The sequence below is a fragment of the Protopterus annectens genome, chromosome 1.part1 (assembly GCF_019279795.1).
Source record: "Protopterus annectens isolate FY-2018-M chromosome 1.part1, PAN1.0, whole genome shotgun sequence".
Classification (NCBI taxonomy): Eukaryota; Metazoa; Chordata; order Ceratodontiformes; family Protopteridae; genus Protopterus; species Protopterus annectens.
In genome coordinates this window covers 623,974,820-623,999,819 of record NC_056726.1, presented here as the reverse complement: position 1 = coordinate 623,999,819, position 25,000 = coordinate 623,974,820, and the positions used below count along the sequence as shown (strand labels likewise).

Here is a 25,000-nt window from a genome sequence, read left to right as displayed (position 1 = left end):
CAGGCGTTCCCTGGGTTGAATGGCCCTTCCATTTAAGATCCCTTGTTATGGAAGTATAGCACCGTGGAATGCACATTCGCATGCCTGTTTACTTTGTTGGTTCTCATAATGAAGGTCTGTGTAAACTTGTTCATCTTCATAAGATCAATAAAATAATAATGGCCAGGTAGAAATGGCTGACTGTGGCTCTTCCAGAAAGATGCTGGTCCAATGGAGCAAACTCCTTGCATCTTCAGTGAGGGAGCTACACTTCACACATATCCTACTGTAGTTTACTTTAAAGTGGCAAAACCTTGTATAAAGGGGAAATACATATCTCCTATACAAAGTCTTTCCGATGTTGTGTGAAGTCAGACATATAATCTATTGCTGCAAGGGGCACAGATCTCGACATTATGAGTGTAAGAGCATTTCTCCCCGGGCCTCCGCTGAAAACAGGATCTGTGGAACCTAGTCGGACTTTCCCGGTCAACAAATGTTAAATAAAAAAATAAATAAATAAATAAAAAGACGTTCCACCTATGAAAGGCTGGCACTTTTATTATTTTTCACTGTTTTAGATTACTTTATAAGGAAACAGTTTTATTAAATTCAGTTCCGTAAACCTCGCATGCAAGCTTTTACTTTCAGTCATTAATCTTCTAACTTTTACCTCAGCTGGTAAGGGAACAACCTGAAAACACTTGAAAGATCAATTATTCAGCATAATTTGTCTCCTTTAGTCAAAACCCCAACAAGAATTTAAATCCTTGGGAAGCTAGCTTACCAGATGTCATATTCCATTCATTGAAACCACAGATGTTCAAGGACTGAGTTTGTAGATTAAAGAGATGTTCTCTTCTTGAGATCCTAGGTAACTTTGTAAGTAGTCACTTCCCTACTATAATACAGTGGTCATTCATTTTTCAAAAAGTAAATCAGGAAGGTCTTTGCCTAAGTGAAAGAAGACCATACTTTTCAAGCTTGCCTGTTTGAACTAAGGCCCTACCTTACATGAAATATATGTCCTGTAGTACTGTAATTGTTCCTACAGTTAACAATATCCCTATTCAAAACAGACTGTTCCTCCTTACAACTAGGGTTGCCAACCATCCAGAATTTTTCCAGACTGTCCAGAATTAAGGGACATTGTCTGGAAGAATGGGAAATGCCTGTGTTGTCTGGAAAAAATGGTGCACTGTGCATATTTTCATTTAGTTTAAAAAAATGACATTTTTTTTTTTTTTTTTTTTTAGGGGCGTTCTTCTTTAAGAACGCCCTTTGCGTCCGGGTGCAGATGACAAAAACAGTGTCTTTGCGACTGTTTATGTCTGGCTACTCACTGTCTTCCATGCGCATGGAATTTGAATTATAAAGAAGACGGACTGTATGCTGAAAACCCCCAGGCAAAGCACGAGTCCGGCTGGTTTTTGCTCTGAGTTTTCTCTAATCCAACACCGTGGCACATGTAAGTTCCGTTTTTTTTTTTTTTTGTTTCCTTTTTTTTTTCCCTCAGCTCATACTGTGTTGTATTTTAATGGGGCAGGGTGCTGCAGTCCTGAGTATGTCCTCCTATGATGCCTAGTAGTAGCTATGAACCTGTTTTCAGTTTGCCATCCATTTCCTATTGCAATATTACCGGCAGCTTACCATTTTTTAACGTAACATAGGCAATCAATTCTTCAAGGGCAGCATGCATTGATTTGTAGATGAAACACTGAGATATAAAATTGTTTGCTAGCAGCAACTTTTCGTTAGTTGCAGATCTCTTTAATTTGGAATTTAGCTGATGTTTTACTTCTGCACTCTGCAGAGATTGTGCATATTGACTGATATTGGTGGATTTTAATGACATAAGTATGAGTGGCCATTTATGGTTGAAATGTTCTGAATTGGGCAATTTTGTCATTATTGGTTCATGTGTTTTGTTTCAATGCTTACTGGCAAAATGTTTACAACTAAAAATTTAACACACAGTCTAACAAGTGGTGCTGTTACTATCATCACATCATCACTGTCAAAAATAATAAGGCTTGTTGAGGGCAATGTGTTTGTGTGTGTGTGTGTGTGTGTGTGTGTGTGTGTGTGTGTGTGTGTGTGTGTGTGTGTGTGTGTGTGTGTGTGTGTGTGTCTAAAAGCTGCAAGTTGAACGTTAGCCATATGTTTTTCATTCACTTATCAATGAGAAATCAGAAGTGTACAGAAAAGTAGCTACCATTTTTGAGAGGTAGCTGGTATATGAAAAGAGCACCTATAGCATTACTTCTGCCTGATTACTGATGAGGCTTGTTGAGCAGCAGTGTCTGTCAAAGAGCAATATGGCTATCTTACTTATGTGAAGACTTCACTGTCACAACTCATCTGATGTACCCTCTCCAAAGGGGCATGCATAGTCATCTGGGACAGTATGTATGTGGGTGTTTTGTACTCAAGTACCCTATTAGAACTCTCTGGATTTTTAGTGTGAATTGGTTTAAGGGAATTAACATATGGCCATTTTCATACGGTTAACATATCCAACATTTTAGAGGATTGTGTTGCCACAGCCTGGCAATATATGCTATTTAAGTTTGTCTGTAATATGCCAGTTTTGTTTCATTAGAGATTCTACATGAGCATGAGCTTACCAGTCTTAAAGTTGTAATGGCTGCTAATTCATGTCTGCTAGCTGTTATTATGTATTAAAATTTAATGCAATCAGGAAGGTGAATCAAAGAACTTTTGCTTGGCTTTAAAAATGTGTGCAAGGGGCCTATGATTTGAAAAAACCCAAAGGTAAACTTAATCACCACTGGCCAGATGCATTTTCTTTGAATGTAAGTTTCAATGCTGTTTCAGTGAATGTGAGTTTTAAAGGCAAAGAAGTATTAAAGCTATGTCTGTTTATGAGAGACTGTATTGCTTGTTTATTAAATGGCTATTAGTGTTTGTGGTGTAAAATTTGAAATAAAAGTTTTACATTAAATCCAAGTATCTGTAATCATTGTAGAAGTAAAGCCGAAAACAGTATGCACACAGAGTTTTGAACAGTATTTATGGCAACTGGGGAGAAATGGAGAGATAGCCAAGTAATGGGACACCGGAATGGCGGCGTGTGTGTGTGTAGGGGACGGGGGGCGCATGTGTGGGGGGTACCGCATTTTGCTTTCATGTACATGTCCAGAATTTTTGACATGAAAAGTTGGCAACCCTATTTACAACTAAGGGGCTGAAATAAAAAATCCCTGCTTCTGATTTAACACCACCCTTAAAACTTAACTAAGAGACAGAGACCATGTATGGAAGACATGAAATTACATCATTGATCCCTCATACCATCAAGAATTTCTCTTGAAGAGATTTAAAAATAGCAGTAAACTCAGCAAAAGCTACCTACTTTAGAAAAGAAAAGCAAGCCGAACCAGATAACCACAATGAAGCCTTCTGGATGGTCATCAAAGAACTTACAGGCTCCACTGACAGAAAAAAAAACTCAGAAAAAAATCTTACAAAGGAAATAATTTGTACCCTATTAAATGTCATTTAAGATCATGTCACCAATGTTGAACTCCCTGTGTCACAACAAACTCAGGGTACCACCTCATACTCTTTCATTAACGTGTTTCCATGACTCCTTTCCACTTTATGAATGAGTGAATGAATGTACTGAAACAAACGGAAAACTTTCAGATAATTAGACCTGAAAGGTAGTCCTGTACCAGAGCTGGATGCAGCACTAGATGATCTAGGCAGTCACCTAGGGCCCATGACTTAGTAGAGCCCACTGACCAGGGGTCTTCCATATTAACATTTTAATTAGTTAATTAAGAAAAATCATTGTGGTGGTGTCTTTTCCTTTAATGTGCACCACACATATTGCATGCATGAAGATATGCCAACGTGGATGTAAACACATTCCACACTTACACATAGAATGTAAACTAGCTGTTCCAGTGAGAGAGAAAGTGTGTGTGTGCGTGTGTGTGTGTGTGTGTGTGTGTGTGTGTGTGTGTGTGTGTATGGATGTCTATGTAGTTTAAACTAGCCATTCTGATCATTTATGTATAAGAGAGATAAACTGTGTGCTTGTGTGTCTCTGTGATGACCCTCCCACTGGCTCAGTAATCAAGGAGCTTCAATCCTCACCATTGGCAACAGTGGGGGATGTACACTGGTTGGATGACAAGTACACACACAGTATTTCCAGTTGCAGCTCATCAAGTGCAATTTCCCTTAAGAACACACAGAGACCACAGTCCGTCAGGGGCTGGTTTCTCCCTCTTTATCCAGACCCCCAGTAAGACTCCCCAATTGCACAGCTATAGAGTTAAGATCTCAGCTGAGTGGCCAAACCAAGACCTTCAGCACCCTCTCTGTCCAACCAGTGCTTCGTGTCCCTGCCCAAGTAGCTGACACACACACTCTTTAAGGTTTGATTAATACACACACACACACACACACACACACACACACACACACACACACACACACACACACACACACCTGGGAAAGGCTGGAACAGCTTTACTAGCTATGCCCCCTTTTGCCCAGACTATAGGGTAGGTATCACTGCCACCAGCCAACTCCTTATCAGGTATTTTAAGGCCCTTAACAAAGGGTGTCCAATCTTAGTGTATAATATTAATATTAACACAAATGTTAGTTTGACCAAGAGAATGGCTATTAGGAGTGCCCCACACATTGTAACCAAATGAATATGTAAGTACTCTCAGAATTGAAATATCTCTAGACAGATCAGTCATAATGTAAGGTTTAAAATCTATTTAATAATAAATAATAAATGAACAAGAAAATAATCAGTATGTATTTACAGTGACATCAGAGTTCAAAATCACAGGACATTTTTAAAACAACACTGCAGGACAGTCTCATATAAATAAAGAAACATCTAAATTAAGCTTTGCTATATTCCTGACTGTATCTAAGAGAATTACTATACTCTAATAACTTACTTCAGAGCAAGGCACGTGTGTGATGAATGGATCTTGATGTCAAGTCCAAGACAGAATACAGAATGCTGTCACTGTCTCAGAAAGTCCTTAAATTAATATCTCAAATATTACTGCTGGGATAGCTTGCAGAATGACATCATTCCTTGTCATCTGACTCTATCCCAGGTAAACCCCCCACTGCTGAAAGCTAGCAGTATGTAGCATCCATCCGTGAAAATACATAGACAAGGGCTTTTACTCAGATCTTTGGCAAATGGTGGAAGTCATTAAACAATAAAACACTTCAAGACAATACAGAAAGCTTGTTAGTTTTAGACAACGTGTCTCTTGCTGCACTGAAACTGAAAGATAAAAGAGTTTTATGGCCTGGCCACACTGTTAAAGTATATACATCTAAACAGTTACAATAGTGCAGATAAATTTCTGTTGTATTCCAACAGGGCATGCTGTGGTTACATTTTAAGCACTTTGCAAAAAACCTTTTCAACACACAGTTCTGTACCAGCACTTTGATATATACCTGCCATACAGTTCTAATACATTTGGAACACAAGTACTGTATCTTATATGAATCATGTTGATATTCACAAATGACATATAATGATTTACAAAATTCCAGCTAGCTGTGCTGGCAGTACCTCCTTTGTCACAATATGTATGTCATCATCATCATCAACATCATATTCAGCCCCCTTTTTCCTATTTTTTTTTTTACATATGGTTGGGGTATCATGTTAACTGTCACCAACTCTCTCGATTCAGTGCCACACTCCTGCCTTCTTCAACACTTATGCCTAACTGTCACAGATCTTCTTTCACACAATCCATCCACCTCTTTTCTGGATGTCCTCACTTCCTCTTACCTTCTTCCTGTCTGTCCCAAATCTTCCTCACCAGATTGTCTTCTGCTTTTCTGCACATGTCAAAACCACCGTAATCCATTCTCTTTTACCTTTTCTGCAATTGGAACTACTTTGGCTTCTGCTCTTATGTCCTCATTTCATCGTCTGTCCCACAGTGTGCATCCTACCACTCCTCAGGTATTTAATTTCCATCAGCTTTAGCTTCTTCAACTGTCCTGCCTTTACTGCCCAGGTTTCTATACCATACAGTAGTACTGGTCACACCACTGTCTTGTACACCTTACTTTTCAGCTTTTTCGGCATAGACTACACCTGACACTATGCCAGTTGGCTGCAGCCCCTCTGAGTCTAGCTTTGACCTCTTCATTCAGACTTCCCATCAACCACCCCCTCCCAGATACTTGAAGCTGTTTACCTGTTCCACTATTTTCCCTTCTATCTCTATTCACAGCTTTTTCTGATTTCCCCAGTTTGCTGCCATTACCACTGTCTTATCTTTGCTTAGTTTCATCCCATGTGCCTTCAGTTTTGTATTCCATTCTCCTATACTTTGCTGAAGTTCAAGCTCAGAGTCTGCCTATAATGCCACATCATCTGCATAGAGCAACTTTGTTTATCTGTCCCCTCTGACCTGTTTGCTAATGTAGTCTATAACCAGTATGAACAGTAGCGGGCTCAGCGCTGAACCCTGGTGTACACCCACTCACCTGGGAACACCTCTGTGAGGCCGAACACTGTTCGTACTTGAGTCATCGGGTCCTTGTACATAGTCTGCACTAATTCTACCAATGTTTCTGGGACTTCAAGCCACCACAATACTGCCTAGATCAGCTTTCCTAGGACCTAGTCATATGCTTTCTACAAGTCTAGGTATGCCCAACTGGACTCTCTTCTCATATCTAGATTCTTCTCAAGTATCTGTCTCACTGCAAACATCGGGTCAATTGTGCTGCATCCTGATCTGAATCTGAACTGCTCATCTCCCATCTTACATTCTACTACTCTACATACCTATTTATCAATCACCCTCTCCAGAACTTTCATGCAATGTGATAGGAGTTTGATGCCTCTGTACTGCCCACAGTTGTGGATGTCCCCTTTGTTCTTGTACACTGGCATGAGTATGCTTATTCTCCAGTCATCTGTCATACACTTTTCTCTCCACACTGCTATTAGTACCCTCAGGAGCCATTTCTCCCCTATCTCACCCAGAATCTTTATCATATCTGCTGTGACCTCATCTAAGCCTGAACCTTAATTGTTCATCCAGGGGAGTGGTTTATGGTGCACTTTGCCAACAGTGTAAAGCATTTTACATTGGCAAGACTGGTCGAGTTTTGAAAGAGAGAATATATGAACATCTCAATGAAATCAAGAAAGGGAAGACAATGCACTGTACAGACATATTTCTGCCTTTCCTGGTCACCTTTTTAAATTTGTGGTGATTGATTTCTTGGAACCAGACCCAAGGGGCTTTTACATTGACGAACATCTTCTCAAGAAAGAGCTGATATGGATTCTTGTGTGTGATGCCCTTACCCCCCTGGTTTGTATGAATGTTGTTTAATTACACCTATATTAAAGCTAAAAAGTCTTGAGGGCTGATTATGTCATGTTACTCATATATTTGTCATTGTAATACTGACTATTTACAATTTTTGTTCTCAACATTATTTTTATTTTTAATTTTTATTGTTATACTTATGTTCATTTTTCATGCAATTTAACTTGATATTTACAACAATTCTTGTTGAAGTTTTAGAATCAATGTGTTTAATAAACTAAAGTTGAGTCATGTGAATATTTGATCACATGTTGATCACATGATGTATTAGGATTATTTGAGGTTGGAAATCACCATGTCAAGTAGTTCTGAAGAAGTCTTTGCTAAAGACGAAAGTGCTTGATTGCATTTGGTTTGTTTTTGCTGTCAATAAAGAGCCTGAATTCTCTAAACCAACTACCAGAATGCAAAAGGAATTATGAGTTTGATTATCAGTATATTTTCAAGGAATTGTGAGTTTCAAGGGAAGAGAAGTTTACCGTTACTCACGCTACGTCTATTTACAATGTGCAAGTAACTGTTTTATTTAGCAAATGGCAGTCACTGTTTCTGCTGTAGAATTTGTAAGCAGTGTTAATAGCACAATTGCCTTTGGTGCAGAAGGCTGTGGATTCTACTCCCACACCACGTAGATGGAATGTGATACTGTAGTGCTTTTTCGATTGCTGATACATTTTAAGGGGGGGATAGGAGTGCTGCACTCCTGAATGTACCCCATTTCTATAAGATGCCTAGTAACTATGAATTTGTTGTCAGTTTGTCAGTTCCCTATTGTACCAGCTTAACAATTTTTTAAATGCAACATGGGCAATTCATTCTTCAATGGCAGCAGACTCTGAATTTGTAGATGAAACACTGAACTATAAAGTTGTTTGCCAGTAACAAACTCTTCATTAGTTACAGATCTCTTTAATGCGGAATTATTCGGATGACCTTTACTTCTGCAGAGATTGTGCATATTGACTGATATTGGTGGATTGTAATGACAGAGTCTGAGTGGCCTTTTATGGTTGAAATATTCTGAAATGGGTAGTTTTGTCATTATTGGATGTTTTGTTTCATTGTTTGCTGACAGAATGTTCAAAATTACACATTTAAAACACATTCTAACAAGTGATTCTGAATTATACAAAGAATATCATTTAATACAATCAGGAAGGTGAATCAAAGAACAAATGCATGTATGCATGGCCCTAAAAATGTGTGAAAGGAGCCTACGGTTTGAAAACAGCCCAAAGGTAAACTTAATCCTCCACTAGCCAGATGCATTTTCTTTGAATTTGGGTTTTTATACCATTTCAATGAATGTGAGTTTCAAGATTAGAGAAGTTTATTGCTCAAGCTAAGTCTGTTTTCATTGTGAGACTATATTGTTTGTTTAGCAAATGGCTATCAGTGTTTGTGCTATAAAATTTTAATTTAAAACTTTTATTTCAATATCTGTAATCATTGTAGAAATAAATAAGATAATAGTAGGCACACTGACAGGTCTGAACAGGGTTTATGGTAATGAGGAGAAATAGCCAAGTAATAGAACACTGGAATGGCTAGGGAGGGGGCTGTTGGGGCGGGGTTGCTGCAGGAGGAGCTGCTCTAGCGGGCCCTGAAGTATTACCCTGTCTAGGTCCCTATTTGACCATGATCCAGCTCTGCTCTGCTCTGTGCCAATCTATTCTTGAAATGCAAGACCAATTAAAGACAAACTTCTATCACACATCTTTGCCTGCTACCCTCAGAAATTTGCCCTCCTTATTTTTACATTCCATAATCCTAACTCTATACAAACTACATAATCTGAAATCAGGGCATGACTAACATTTAACCACCAGTTTTTGGCAACTGACCCAACTTCTCCAAAAAGTCTAAACCCGTGTCACCAAACACATAGACAGATGTGACCTCCTTTCCCATAAGCAGCATGCTTTCAGGAAGGGCTTTAATACTTCGACAACTGTCTGTAGTGTAGGTGATTGTATCTATACCCATATAGGGGGAAATCTTCCTAGTATTGTTACTGTTTTTATAGATTTGAGATTTCAGTCTACTGGTAATTTGTTTAAGACCATTTTGATAAAATAACAGCTGTCCAAATGGCAGAATGTTAAATGCAGTTTCTCTTTTTCTCTGCTTTTAAAATAGTATTCAGCAGGAGTTTCTTGGGGATGTGTTATTGTACCTGTCTCATTTTAATTCTTTATTAACCCAACCTTAAAATCTCCTTAACGGTGGTGAAAACAGCTTTGCTGTTAAAAAAAAAAAGAATATCCCAAAAATGATATACAAAACTTTTCTATTGGCTGCCCAATTATGATGGTGTCATCAGTTCAAAGAAGGCCTCCATGTTATCTGGTACTCTTTAAAGGCTAAGCAAAGTGGACCCCTTTAAAATAACTGGCCCCAATAATAACTCAAATGAAACAGATAGATGTCTGTCTCAGCCATATCTCTTGTTGAAATTTGTACAGGCGCTGCTCTGAAAAAAACTTACCTACAAACTCACAAATCTCATCCCCTGTGAATCTAGGAGAGCTATGGTGATTGGTGTCTTAATACATAAGCCAGAATATGTGGTAACAATTATTATATTAAGCCCTCTCAAAACACCAACACCCTTCCAACCACCATAAATAAAGTCTGTATGCTCATGTGATTATCTAATCCTAACAAATGCCACTCTCTCACTACAAAAAGCCATCTGAATTCCCATTTTCATTAATGCCACTCTACTGCTTAGCTGTCTTCCTTTAAATTACTACATCATGGCTGCTGTTCCTCTGTAATGTATGCACTCTAAATAAACTACGCCCTTAGAACTCCCAGCCAACGTGCCCTGAGAAGTTAGAAAGTCATATTTTTGGATTGTGCTAAAATCTTTTGTTAAGCCCCCCCCCCCACACACACACACACACACACACACACCCCTTTTATTGTACTGTCATTGCTTGTAAGCTACTAGGATGTTGTTATTCTTGTATTCTTATGTCAATGTCTATCATTCAAATTAAATACTTTTAGTCCATGGTAGACTGGGCACTAATAGGCTGTCTCACTTTTTGAACATTGTATTCACTGACACACATATCTGACCACATATCCAATCTTCATTGCATTAATGTAGTCTTTTAGATATGTTTTTGATTACTTGATCAGCTTCTGGGGTTATGGCCCATGGGCAACCCATCAGTATTGCCAAAATTAACTTTGTAAACATAAAAATTTGTCTTGCTAAAACAAATTTTGTAATTATTGTACACTAGAATGCAGTATGTAATCACAACAATGATGTGATTTTTCCAGAATTGCATCTTTGCACTGACAGAACTGTTCTTCAACATAAATGCTTGCATCAGCACAACATTGCCCTATGTAAGACCCAATTGTGAATCCATTAATATTTACTCAAGTACATAAATATCTAGGGATACTATTAGATCCCCAATTAACATTTACAAAAGATGTAAGCAGGTTACTGGATAAGTCCTTGGTCATCATAGCTACTGCTATATCACATATTCTCGCTGCTGAGGCAAGAAAGGCAGCTGTCACAAAAGTACTTATCCTCTTACTGGAGACTTCCCTGTTGATTGATTTTATATATATATATATATATATATATATATATATATATATATATATATATATATATATATATATATATACATCACCTTTTTTCTCATCCTTCCTATCTTAGCTATTAATTCTGTAGCTTCCTCTTCTAACTTTGACATAGTTCTGTCTTCCATAAATATTTCCAGTTGTAATTTCTCTTGGTTCTCCATTTCTCTGCCTTGCACACATTTTTCATAAAATTTCCAAAATATCTCCAATAGTTTCTCTGTAGGATCTCAGGATAGTTTTCTTGTCTTTGGCTCTCTGTGCTTGGCAACAACTCTTTCTACTTTCAGTTGCCTAAGTTGTGCTAAATGATTTTGGACTCTGGTGTTGTTATAAAAATACTTGCTAAAGAAAAAACTTTGTAGACCCCTGCAGACTATTTAAATACTCTCTGATTTTCACTTATAGACTCAGCAATTGCTCATCTTCTTGTTTTGAAATTCCTCTTCTTCTGAAATACTTTTACCTTTGTCATTCCCTTTAAATAATGTTTATTACTTTATTACTATAGCTTACTCTCTTATTTCTACCATATTTTAAACTCCATTTTCATTATATCCCACTACCTAGCTATCCGTTGTGAAGAAACATCTATCTGCCATGATCACTTTCATATCATTTATATTACCCATTCTTTAATTCCCCCTCTTTTTAATAAATAAGTAGGGAAGCACAGGTGTTTAAATGTTTACCTCATTGCCCTCCATCTTTATCTTAGTTTCGGGACAGCCATGGTGGTGCAGCGGTTAGCATTGTCATCTCACAGCTAGAGGTTCTCCGGTTCGATCTTTGGCTGGGGTGCCTTCTGTGTGGAGTCTGCATGTGCTCCCTGTGGTCGCGTGGGTTTCCTCTGAGTGCTCCCTTTTCCTCCCACATCCCAAAGACATGCTGTAGGTGGATTGGACACTCTAAATTGGCCCTAGGTGTGAGTGTGTGCATGTGTGCACCTTCTGTGGAAGGTTGGGCACCAGGCTGGCAACTCGACACCGTAAAACTCCACTGCCAATCATGAGCAGACAGATGATCTGCTGTGGCGACCCCTAACTGGGAAAAGCCAAAAGAAGAAGAAGCCCTCCATCTGTATCTTAGTTTGTATTGGTGCATAGTCTGAAATAGATATTAGATGTGTTTCAAAGCTATCAATTAAATAACCATACTCCTGTGAAATGTAATTTCTATCTAGTCTAGCCAGGTTATTGTACCTTGGGAAATAATATGTAAATTCCATCTGAGTTCCAAATAGCAGTTTCACATCTTCCTTTCCAAACCTTTTCATATATTTCTTCAGGAGTGTATCTTTCTTTGTTATATTTTCCCTTCTTGGATCCCCATGAATGATGCATCCTCACTATTGCAAATTAGATTCCGGTCCTCACCCATAGGTTCATAGGTAGGTTCATAGGTAGGTACTAGGCTATCTGCCCTAGGGCATTTATAAGCCTAGCCAGAATGTGTTGGCTTTCGCCTCCCTTTTATACTAATAAATAATATTCCTTGTTTATTGCTTCTCTTAAAATTCTTCTATCCCTAATAGTAGTTTTGGGTGGAATATAAATACATGCTCTTTCCCTGTCGATAACCCATTAACATAAATCTGCCATTATTTTCTTTCCTTCTTTCTTTTCCTCTCTCACTATTGATACCCCTCTCATAATCAGTATTATTGCCCACTTTTCCTTTGTCCCTGATACTCTGCTGAGTATCCATTCTGCACTCCTTTCTTTACTAAATTCACATGCTCACACGCCATTTCTGTCCAGATGTGTTTCCTATAACCCTGCAGTTCTTACCATAATTCAGTACTCTTTTTTTGCCTGTATCTGCAATGCCTTTGACAAAATTGATAAGGATGCTATTCTGATAAGAAGCTATTACTTTCAATTATTCTCCATGAAAGTTGCTTTGAATATATGTTTCCAACTTGCATGCATTAATACTTCTCAGGCTGCTCTTATACGTGTTTTCTGCTTTTCATCTCTGTTTGAACCCATGTCACATTTTCCCAGACTTTATGCTTTAGTAAAACCCTTGATAATGAAGAAACTAAATACTTTTTAACCCCCAATCCTTTTTATATCACGGCAAACACACTAAATTATATACACGCTTAAAAAAGGGAAGTTACATCTCCATATAAAGGTTGTTGTCCTAAATAGACAACTACTCTGCTTTACCTATTTTAAGTTAGGATTAATCATGATGGAAGTGCATGCTACAGCCTATGTTCTCCCAGCACAAATACTACCTATCCTTGTTATATTTCTGTTTTCCTGTGAGAAATGTGCATGTTCTCTGTTAGCTAATGTTTAGCCTTAAAAAAATAGTACACTGGCTACCCTTAAACGAATAAGCTTACTTATGCACTGTGATAGTTAATATTTAAGTTCTAAGGCTGCTATGAATTTAACTATTTGCAAAGGTACTTCCTTCTCTCGATATCAACCTATCAGTCTTTCATCTATTTCACTGAACTGCTTGCCAAACTCCTTTTAAATACCAGTTATGATGCTTCTTATACAAATGCCTCAGAGCACATTCTTCATACACTTTTTGATCAGCTGCCTGCACATGCAGACGGGTTCCTATTAGATGACTGAAGATGCATTCTTGGTCGAACTTAAAACAACAAAAAGGCAAAATAGTGAAATGGCTTTTAAGCAAATTCTTTCCCAGGGAAATAATTCACTTGGTTGCTTCTATTACTTTGCTGTTTTTGACACTGTAGTGCGATCTCGGAGTTGGTATATTTAAGTAGGGGGGTGTGGTGGGCGAAGCCTCCAACTTTATGTATTCTTTCAATTTTTTTTTTTTTTGGAACAGCGATTTTTTTCCCTTGGAAAAAAATCGCTGTTCTGAGCTTTTGAGATTGTAAGCTTTTGCTTACATGGGGTCGATTATTCATTGTTCGCTTTTTTAAGCATTCGATGATATAATATAGACCCCATGCAGACATACCATCTCCACACCTGATACTTGCTGATTGGAGAAACAGAAAAAAGCTTTGCAAATACAAGAAACAGCTCAAATCAAATACTAGAGCACAACCATTTTCCATTCTGTTTGCTTAGAGGAAAAAAAGAATTCCATTGTCTGCAGTATAAATTAAGAACAAGTGTCTGTACTTCCTCCTGTATAAAACAGGGGCGTTATTATATTTCAATGCACATATGGAATGCTCAGTGTACTCCCCAGCAGTCTAAGATCACAACACCATAATACTTAAATACAGCCTTTACTTCATTACAGTGTTTATACCAGGTACATTACAGTCAAGAGAAAGTACTTTCTTACTTTCACTAGCAAATAACGCTCACTGATGAGACCCCCCCCCCTCACATTTAAAGTACCTCTGTATACTGTACAGAGCTCCTTTATAATATAATATGCAGTTTAGATCACATTTATCATGCACATTTTACAAAGAACAGAAACTTCCTATTTCTTACAGTTGCATCTTCATTCCCTTCATTGTCCTTTTAAACACTGATGACCACATGTGAATTATGCTTTCTTTGAAAATGATACTTTACCGTTCTGCCATTTATTTCCCACTTTCATATTATTGGTAGTCTTATCCTTTATCCTGTCTACCACCCAAAACTAGTTCAAGTCCAATGTAGTCCTAATTTTTTCTTGTCGACTGAAGTACTTTTTTCTCTCAATCGTTTTCCTTTAGAATAATGTGAAAGGTTTTACTGAAAAATTGTGTATGGACTTAGTTATTATCAGAAGAATGAGAAATAGAAGCATGCACAAAATGTGTCATTTCAAGTAACAAATCCTACTGCGGAATCTCAGTCCTGTTACTGATTTGTACTCTCATAAAATAATGCTTTCTGGTATTACAGAAAATCCTTAGGTTTTCTCTGCATGCTCTGTTTCCTAACTACTGTTTTTAAAACAGTCCTTTCTGAGAAAACTCACAGTCACCCAGTCTTTCCTTTATTTCATCCTCTGATTTCTGCAGTTTCAATAGCTCTCTGAATAGCTACTTAAAGTTTTTTTCTATGCTTTCTAGACTTTTGCCATTTGACATTGTATATTCTTCTAGTTTCTCATTTATTTTAAACACCTCTAAATGAATTTGATTTATTTTAAATGTATGCAGTAGTATATAAGTAAAAGTTGTAAGTGTTCTTGAAACAATGTCTAGATGCTCTAATAAGAATAACATTCAAAAGTAGAGACACAGTGACTATCTCATACATAGACTGCATTACATTTGAATTAAATATAATTAAATAAAAACTGCCTGTTGGTTTGCTTGTTTGTTTACTTCGTTTTCAATTTTTGCATTTGTTGACTAGATAATGTATTGAATCAAGTGGACTGTTTTCAGGCATTGCATGGTTGCTGAGCGTAGGTTATACATATCAAATGTATACAGTGATCAGATGAAACATGTAACAAAACAGACATCATGATACATATTAACAACAGATTTTTATATTAAAAATCCAAGCGTTACATTTAGTATTACATAGACTACTGTGAAATTGCACAGAAAATGACTGATGATCTAACGTAGCTCAGAGAAGTGTGGCACATAATTGACTTTGTCAGTGCATAACAAAAAGCAGAGAAGCAAAAACTTAATGTTTAACTGGGCTTATTATAATGAACTAACACATGCAAATATTTTGATTTAGCTATGAAATTCATTAACTTTAGTAGAACACATCATTTTTCTTAAATCAATTTAAGAGAACCATTTCCGCAGATCCAAACTATTACAAGCTCTCGTAATTTAAATGTTTGTTTAATATGGCAAATGTCAACTGGAAAATACATGCTTATAAATGTAATTAATATATCCACGTTGATGCTAAACAAAAAAAGTACATATTTCTAGCATCAGAAATCCACTGTTAGTAAGGGCAAAAAAGCAGACAGAGATGAGTATCTAACTAACAAAGTGAATTATTCATGGGTTGGATGAACTGCCCAAATGCTACAGAAATACACATTTTAGCAATTAATAATAACATATAGAAAAGTAATTTAATTTTAAAGCTAGCATATTTTCTGTCTATAATAATTCCCTCTATCACTGTGGACTGGAAGCGACCAGACCTTCCAAATCCAGTAAGATAAGTGCATTTCAAAGAAGCTCATAACATTGTAACTTTGGATGTTAAGTATGAACAAGGTAACCTGACCTGATGAATATTCATTAGATAGTGGACAAGCAAGTTTCAGTATTCTGCAGTTCTTGCTTTGATCTTGGAGTGTGGGTGGTCACGGTGTCTTTAAAATTCTGTAGGTAGATTGTGGTAGGTAATAAATGGCTGTTAAAGAGAATCAAAGGAACGTCATACTGGTTTAAGGTGAAACAAATCATTAAAGCAGCCACAAGTAATCAAGCAAGGAAATAATGTATGTTTCAAGGATAAACAGTGTGTTTTGAGATTTTTATTTGACAATCTCTTTGGCTTCAAGGATCAATTTTCTTATTTGTGTGCTATATAGATGTGATGTAAGGAACAACTGCAAGAGTTTCCCTGACTGTTTACAAATGTAATTGCTTGACTGTGATATTTTGTAAGAAACTGGTTCACTGATGCTCACTAGGCTAATGACCCCGGGGGCTTTTGAAGCTTATCCATGCTTCCCAATTGTATCTGACAAGTTTTGATATCCTAGGGTTATTTTAAGGGGTATATGTAGGCTTTGGTATGGGTACTGAAGCATTTATATGCTTGTCTAGACACTAGTGAAGGATATCTACATCACTGGAGGATTCAGTGATGGTCCCCAGTTTGCAGTCGCCTGCAAACTTGGTCATCTAGAGGCCTTTCACATTAGCCTTGACTTCAGAGAAGTATATTCCAAACAGGAGTTGTCCCAGCACTGGCCCCTGTGGCACACCACTAGTAAATGGCCTCTTGCTGGATTTGGATTCACTCACTTTAACCATGTGTCCTGTCCATGAGCCATTTGGCTATCCATATGGTAAAATAGGGATCTATTCCCAGTTTTGTGAGTTTATTTATGGTACCTGAGTGGGAAATTGTGTCAAATGTCTTGGCCAGATTGAGGTAGGTGGTATGTACTGTTTTATCCTCATCCATGGTCTTAGTGACTTTCTCAAAAAAATCAACCAGATTCAGTAGGTATGACCTGCCAAGCCGAATTGGGTTGGGTCTAGTGTTTGAAGGTTTCCTATGTCATTATTTATCAGGTCCAGGATTATTCTTTCCATGGCTTGCATATAAGACTAGTCAAACTCATGGGTCTGTAATTTTCTGGGTCAGTAGATGGTCCCCCATTGTGCAGAGGAATGACTGTTGCTGTCCTCCACTGTGTCGGGAAAAAGCCAGTCTGGAGGCTGTGGTTAAACAGAGATTCTAATGGACCCGATAAGTCCTGATGTAAGCTGTTTAAGAGACAACCTGGTATATCATCATATCCCATTGAAGCCATATTTTTAGCTTTAGATAGCAAATGGGCAACCTGTTCTTTAGTGATAGTTGGCAGTGGGGTGGTGGAGGGTATTTCTTGGGGGAAAACTGGAGGTGGTGTGGAGGTGAAATTTGAACTGAATTTGTCAGCCCGTAGATTTGCTATAACTGAAAATAATTGATGACATATACAACTAATTCCGCGCATTGTTGGATGTTGCCCTTAAGATTGCAAACATAACTGAAAAATGCCTTATGGTTATCCTTAGCCTTGGAGGCTATTTTTATCTCAAAATGTGCTTTCAGAGGGTGGACTATAGGGGAATCTCCAACCCTGCTCTAATGGAAATACTGCATATCTGCAAGTCAAATGGCACAAGAGTCACTCACTCTAGGGATCTCAGCCAAGCTTGTGACAATAACAAAACATGCTGGAGAGAGACATATGTCTCCAGAGACTGCCGCTTTTCTGGAATAAATTTCCCATTCATGTAAAACAGAGCTCCTGACTGACCCTATTCAAATGCAACCTAGATAATTGGATAGGAGATTGCAAATGTGCCTCTGGGGTGGCACCCATGTCCCTCATGGACAGGGGTAGCCGGTGTTGATCATAGAACCACTCTACTCATAAATTCATTCTGCGAACTACCCAAAAAGTACAAATGGGGATACTTGGGATTAACATGGCTAGGACTGTAAAGGCTCTAGGGCCACTAGCCTAGTAACCTCCTATGAACCTATGAACCTATGACTAGTTCCCTGATTCGCTTGTTAATAAGAGACTTTTTGCTCTGTTGTGCGCATGTCCTCTTACTTCCCTTCAGGATTTTCTTTCTTTTGTTGTACAAACTATTAATACCAGGAGTCCACAAGGGTGGCTTGTTTTGGGGGTTTTACCTGAGTTTATTTCAGTCTGGTACTGGCATTTCTATACAGTTGTTTATATGGTCATACAGGTCTTTTGTGTAAGCCTCTGCATAGGTTTCTGTGTCTTCTGGATTTGGGGGAGCTTGGAAATTAGCTATGCCATCCCTTAATAGGAGGTAATTTGCCTCAGAGAAGTTCTTAAACTTTTTGGGGTTAGGTGGGGGAACTAGTTTTCCCTTTCTTTCAAGGAAAACCACTTTGTGATCTGATCTTACCAGTGAGGACATCACACGGGGGGGGGGGGGGTGTTGCTGCACTCTCCCATATTTGTAAGTGGCAAATTTAGGATATTTATTCCCCTTGTGGGAGTGCAGCATTTGAATTTACAAAGTCAAGAAATCTTTGGGTCTGCATGTTAGTGGTCATGTATGCCTTCCAATTAATAGAGGGGCAGTTAAAATCACCCATGCGAATGGTATTGGGCTGGATGGTGAGTGATTCTAGTAACTTCAGTTATGATGTATGTGTTTCCTGGTTCATAGTGAGGGACCTGTAGCTAACAAGAGTATAGCAATGGATTTTTCCCATGGTAGCTCAAGCATGTCATATTGTTTGACTAGCCTTGAGGTGTGCTTATCATTTATGTAGATAGATACACCTCCACCTTTTACTTTTTTATGTTCAGTTGGTGATCGGAATATATGAAAGGCATTATAGCCATGCACTGTCAGTGTGCTTTCTGTGAATTTGAACCACATTTCAGTAACTGCAGAGACATCAGCATTCTTCACGATAAGGTGATCTTCCAGGGAGTGCAGTTTCTTGTTGAGGCTCCTAGCATTGATCAGTAGCACCTTTTGCTTGTATTGAGTAGATTTTATTATGTTGGAAGGTTTGTCTGTTTGACAATGACTAAAAAAGTCACTATAGGGGTGGACTATGCTTTGATCAATAACTGAAAGCCTAGAGGTAACAGGTGAAGACCACCCCTGGCAAAGCAGCATGGTACCCCTACTGCAACTTGGTAGGGTCTCCTTCCAGGGGATCCCTGAGGCAACATCCATACTAATCACAGGAAATGTATTCAAGCCACTGGGGGAGTTCACACTAATCTTTCAAGTGCCATTTTTTCACATAGGACTTAATTATCACCAGTTTCAATAGGTGGGACCATGGTTTAACATTTCTGAAGGATGGCACCTCCACAGTAGAGAACCCTCCCCTGTTGAGGTGCACTACGGTGTAAGTACTGGAAAATAAATTCAAACATCTCCAGTGGAATTAGAAATCCCAGCCTGCTGATCTTCCAATAACAAAGATAAGTGCACACCCTGTTTAGCTACTGACATTAACAGCAGTATAGCTGTCTTGCCTCTAGCAGGACTAGACATCTATATGTGGTATTTTTGCAACATATATACATAATGCCAGTTTGGCAGAACTTAAAGAATGCCATAATAAGCTGTTTAAGCTCATTCCTGAATCCTTGAGTTATGCCACTGTTATGCATGACATAACCAAAAGGTTCAGCATAGTAGTCTTTGACTTATGCCGCTGTTCAACATGACATAACCAAATGTTTAGCACAGTGAGAGTCACCTAAAAACTGACCAGCATGGGAGAAGTAAGAGGAGTTCTGGTTCCACAATATCACTGCCAAGGACTGACCATGGAATAAAGGTGGAATGGGGGCTCTTGCTTTTAAACGCAGCACCATACAGCACTGAAATGAAGTTGAGGGATAAGTCTACCATGTGTACGGCCATGAAAGATCGCTCTCAACTAGAATCCCTTTTTGTGAGAAGCTGGAATCTGTTAGGTATCTGTTGTACACAAGGAATGTACTAAGTGAAGTTATGGTCTGGAGACACATCCCACATTCTCCCCTCAGCGAGAAGAGAATATTCCAGCACCTGAGTCGCTAGTTGACCTGAGTTATATTCTGTACCATGGAGCTGTCTAGAATTTATGCACATGTATGCACAATATTTCTGATTTGTAAGACATTCTGAGTACCGGAAAAAAGTATATAAAATGAAGTTATATTTGCCTTGACTGAATAAATGTACTTATTACCTTTGCTTTCTCTGATATAAATTTATTTTTGCATATCTGCATTATTGCAAGTTTTATTGTAGTCAACACAGTACTAAAACATTGTCTTTAACTAGTATAATTAGTTAGTAAAAGAAAATATAAGCATAACTAGAAATACCCATGTCCTGTGTTGTTATTGCTCAAAAGGTGTTGCTTTCTCTGAACTGCTGCTGATAATTAGCCCATATATTTTACCATGACATTCAGAAATTGATTAGCTATTGTCCTTCTTCAAAACAAAGGAAGTTACCAGTATACCCTTTATGTTAACAGAACTAGATAGAAGTGAACTTGTTTCATCCAGCAACAAATGTTTAATATTTTGTGTTTGGCTCCGAAGAGTAAATTAAAAATAAAAAATACAATTTATATGTCAAAAAACTCATATAAATTATGGCATGTTAAACATATACATTTAAATTGTTGTGTAGAAGTGGCAGGATATACTCAGAAAAGTTATAAATGTAACTTTTATAATTCCATTTTATTCTGTTTCAGTATTGACTGAGACTATTGACTATATTAGTCAAGGGTTAAGAGTGGCATTATGCATTTTCAGACAGAATATAAAGAAATATCAGTTGGTATTTCCTGTACTTTAAGCATTTTAATGGATGTGGAGAAAAGCTTAACCTGGAAAATATAATTTCTGTAGGCTTGCTGTACAATGCACTTAATGTCCTTCTATGACATAAGGCAGTTTAATATACTGATATGCCATAATATTGTTTTGCCATTTAGCTGTAAGAATGAGCAGTAATTAATTCTTTCTTGCATTTTTGGCCTAGGGGATCCTTGGCTCAGGGTTTGCTCTAAAAGTGCAAGAGCAACATCGGCAGAAGCATTTTGAGAAAAGGAGAAACCCAGCAGCCAGCTTAATTCAGGTTGGTGCCTCTTTGCATTAATTTGACTTTTCTACTGTAGTTGCTCAAGGTGAAATATTTCATGTTCATTTCATGGAGATAACTTACAAAATTAAGATTCATTATTCAAATTAATGATCGATAATCTGTTGTGTGTATAAAGATGAATGATACTGTTAATGTCACTTAAGTTATTGTTTTCTTGCCATTTTAATTAATAGCTAATACTGCAAGACAGATTATGTATGATACGTTTCAGTGTGTGAACCAGAGGTGCATTAATGCATAACAAAAGAAGCTTTTGTTTCCACAGGCCTCAGGGAAGGCTGCTTACATCTCTTATCTTGTCATTTTTATGGTACAACAGACTGACCAGAGGGAGTTATTAATGTATTTCAGTGTCTATCCAGAAGCAAGATGGAGTGAATGAGAGATGAATAAAGGAGCATTGTATTTTTATAATAGAGGAAAATTAAGCTGGGGACAAAACAAGAACTCCCAAGTACTTTAAAAGCTGTTGTAAAATGAAAGACAAGGCAGCAATTTTCAGGAAAAAAAAGATATCACAAAAGAGATAGATGTGCTCAGGATTAGTAGCAGAAAGTATTTCCTTAGCATTCAGAGTAGTGGACACGTAACATCTTGAGGAGAGTATGGATTCAAAACTGTGAAGAACTTGAACTGTTTGAGACATACAGAAAGCTCTGACTATAGGGAGATAAACAAAATCATTGCATGAAGAAATGTTGATCAGTCTACCAAAAACAGTTCCAGCATTTCTTGAACTTTGAGTTTCCCCACATCCATTGTGTGGATGAGTTTACCTACAAACTTAACATAATTGCTTACAAATTTTAATGTTCTAACGGGGGGGGGGGTGAAACCTGGGTGCCTGTTTAACACACAGTGCAGCCCATACACTTTAATGTACAGCTATGCATCTCTGAGTTATCCCATGCATTGGTCACTGAGAGTGATTGCACATAATTCAATATTCAATGCTGCATTTTTTATAACTGCACCAAAGGCAAGCCTAATTATGAATGCAATAAAGCAGGGAGAAACTTGTTTAATAGGTAGTAATATTAAATGGTGTTGGCAGGAAAATCTTTCTGTTATTGAAGTCAGTTGCTCTATTGTTAATAATTCAAATTATAATGTTAAGCAAGTCTTAAACCAAACACATTTGCTTTTCTGCTTTCCTCACAAAGTGCAAATGGATGTTATTTTCATTCGTAATAATTGCCAGTCTAACTGCTACTTTTACATATGCTCAGGCAAAAGCACCGTAATTAAGAATCACAGCACAGAAATTAAAAAAATCTCAACAGAAAAAACTGAAATCTGCATACAGTTAGTATGCATTCATGGACTGTTTGTGCCTAGTTCAGTCTCCAGTGTAGCAGCCGTTGGGCATGCCTTCACTTGTAATTCATGTAAGGATAAACACAGGCTTCTACAGAGTTGCCTTTCTGCTAACACAATCTACACCGAAGAGTGATATGTATACTTGCAGCAAGTGAGGGCTTGTGTTACAATACAAATGAGGATCAATGAACATACATTGTGTGCCATGCATGAGATGCCCAACATGGCATATTACTGTGCACACATCAGTCATTCCCATGACCACATAACATGCCATGTATGAGAGGCCCAACATGGAATATTATGGTGCACACATCAGTCATTCCCATAACCACATAATATGTCACATATGAGAGGCCCAATGTGGAATATTACTGTTCACACATCAGTCATTCCCATAACCACATAATATGCCACAAATGAGAGGCCCAACATGGCATATTATGTGCACACACAGCAGTCATTCCCATAACCACATAATATGCTACAAAAGAGAGGTCCAACATGGCATATTACTGTGCTCACATCAGTCATTCCCATAACCACATAATGTGCCAAATGTGAGAGGCCTAACCTGGCATATTACTGTGCTCACATCAGTCATTCCCATAACCACATAATATGCCACAAATAGGAGGCCAAGCATGGCATACTATTGTGCATACATCAGTCATTCCCATAACCACATAAGATGCCACAAATGAGAGACCCAACATGGGATATTACTGTGCTTACGGTGCATCGCTACAGCATTGATGAAGCTGTTTTACATTATTTTCCTTACCACTACAAAAGTTCATATTGAACTTTTATCTGACATTATTGCAGTTCTAGCAAAAAACACGTTTATCAGCAATTAAAATAAAAAAAACACAACCGAAGCAAAAGATGCTGGTTCAAAGGCTTTACTTTTAACAACACTTAAATTGGTACCTTGGCCTTTCGCCCTCACAGAATAACTTAACATAAAAGCAGCCACTTTTTATACAGGTATAACCCCTATTAAGTGCAATCAATTTAACTTAATCATTGTGATTTTAAAGTGCCAGTACACAAAATACCTCCACCCAACAATTTAAAAAAAATTAAACAATTCTACACATAGACACACATAAATAATATAAATACATACAAATAACCATTTCACTTACATTTTACTAATAAATATATACATACATATATAAATATATACACTTCTACATGCGCATCTGTGTATATATAAATAGATAAATCACCAGTGCTAAATTAGTTCAATTAAACAATGAAAAATAAATTAATTTATTAATTTACCAAATTTACGTCAAGGTTGAGGCCAATATGCCCAAGTGACAACAACATAATCTACCTTATACGTAGTAGAACAAGCATATGCAAAACCACTAACTATAAATCCACTAGAAACACAAAAAAATTCTCTCCTGAGGTCCTCAATACTTTACTCTGTAACTGTGATTGGACCCTCCCTAAAAATCCTCCCACTTGACCAGGCTGTAGCATATTTCAACAAAACATTTCTACAACACCTAGACACTGTCACTCCATTGCGCAAAATCAAGGTTAGAACCTCTACAAACCCCTGGCTCAGTAAAGAAACCAAACAAATCCTCAAGTCCAGAGACACTGCCTGGCTTTACTATCAAAAAAACAAAGAAACAGAAAGCCAAACTAAGTACCAAGAACTGCGCAACCATGCAAAAAAATGCATTAGGCTGGACAAAAAATCCTACTACATGACATTACAAACTAAATACCAACACAACCCCCAAATATTTTGGAAAAATGTAAACCAGCTACTAAAACCCACCCAAAAGGCTACCCCCAAACCAACCACCCGTGACACTAAAGTTCCCATCGAAGCACAATTCATCTCCCACTTTGTGAACTCACTTCTATCCTTAGTATCACAGGACAGTTCCTACCTCACTATCTCCCCCAACACAAATAACTCTAATACTAGCGTTACCCTCAAAACTGTTTCCAGCACTTCAATCAAAAGCATGCTCTCCAAACTAAAAACCTCAACAGCAGCCAACCTACTCCCCAGCTATTTCTTGAAACTTACAGCAGATGCTATTGCTATCCAAATCTCCACTCTCATAAATAGATCAGTTGTTGAAAACTATGTGCCCAAACTCTGGAAAATATCCTATGTTATACCCATACATAAAGGTGGGACCTCCACTGAATTTAATAACTACAGACCCATTGTTTTACTCTCCCCCCCTGGCCAAAATCCTAGAAAAATGCATCCATACCCAGGTGCTAAAATATATCCTAGACAGCGACATCCAGTCACCTACTCAGCATGATTTCAGACCTGCCCATAGTACCACTACAGCCCTCCTCTGCAAAGCATTTGACACAATCTTGCACCAAATCCTGCTAAACAAACTAAACTAATATCACCTATCAAATTCCACTCTTGCCT

The 25,000-nt window shown here is 37.8% G+C and overlaps 1 protein-coding gene across 1 annotated transcript in view; it reads left to right on the top strand.

Annotated features, from left to right (window-relative positions):
- The window catches only part of KCNQ5 (potassium voltage-gated channel subfamily Q member 5), a 1,528,448-nt gene that overhangs the window by 1,056,039 nt on the left and 447,409 nt on the right, over positions 1 to 25,000 (top strand). Inside the window, exon 6 of the mRNA XM_044077105.1 lies at positions 21,130 to 21,225. Within this exon, the coding sequence (XP_043933040.1) occupies positions 21,130 to 21,225 (96 nt within the window). The remainder of the gene's footprint in view (positions 1 to 21,129; positions 21,226 to 25,000) is intronic.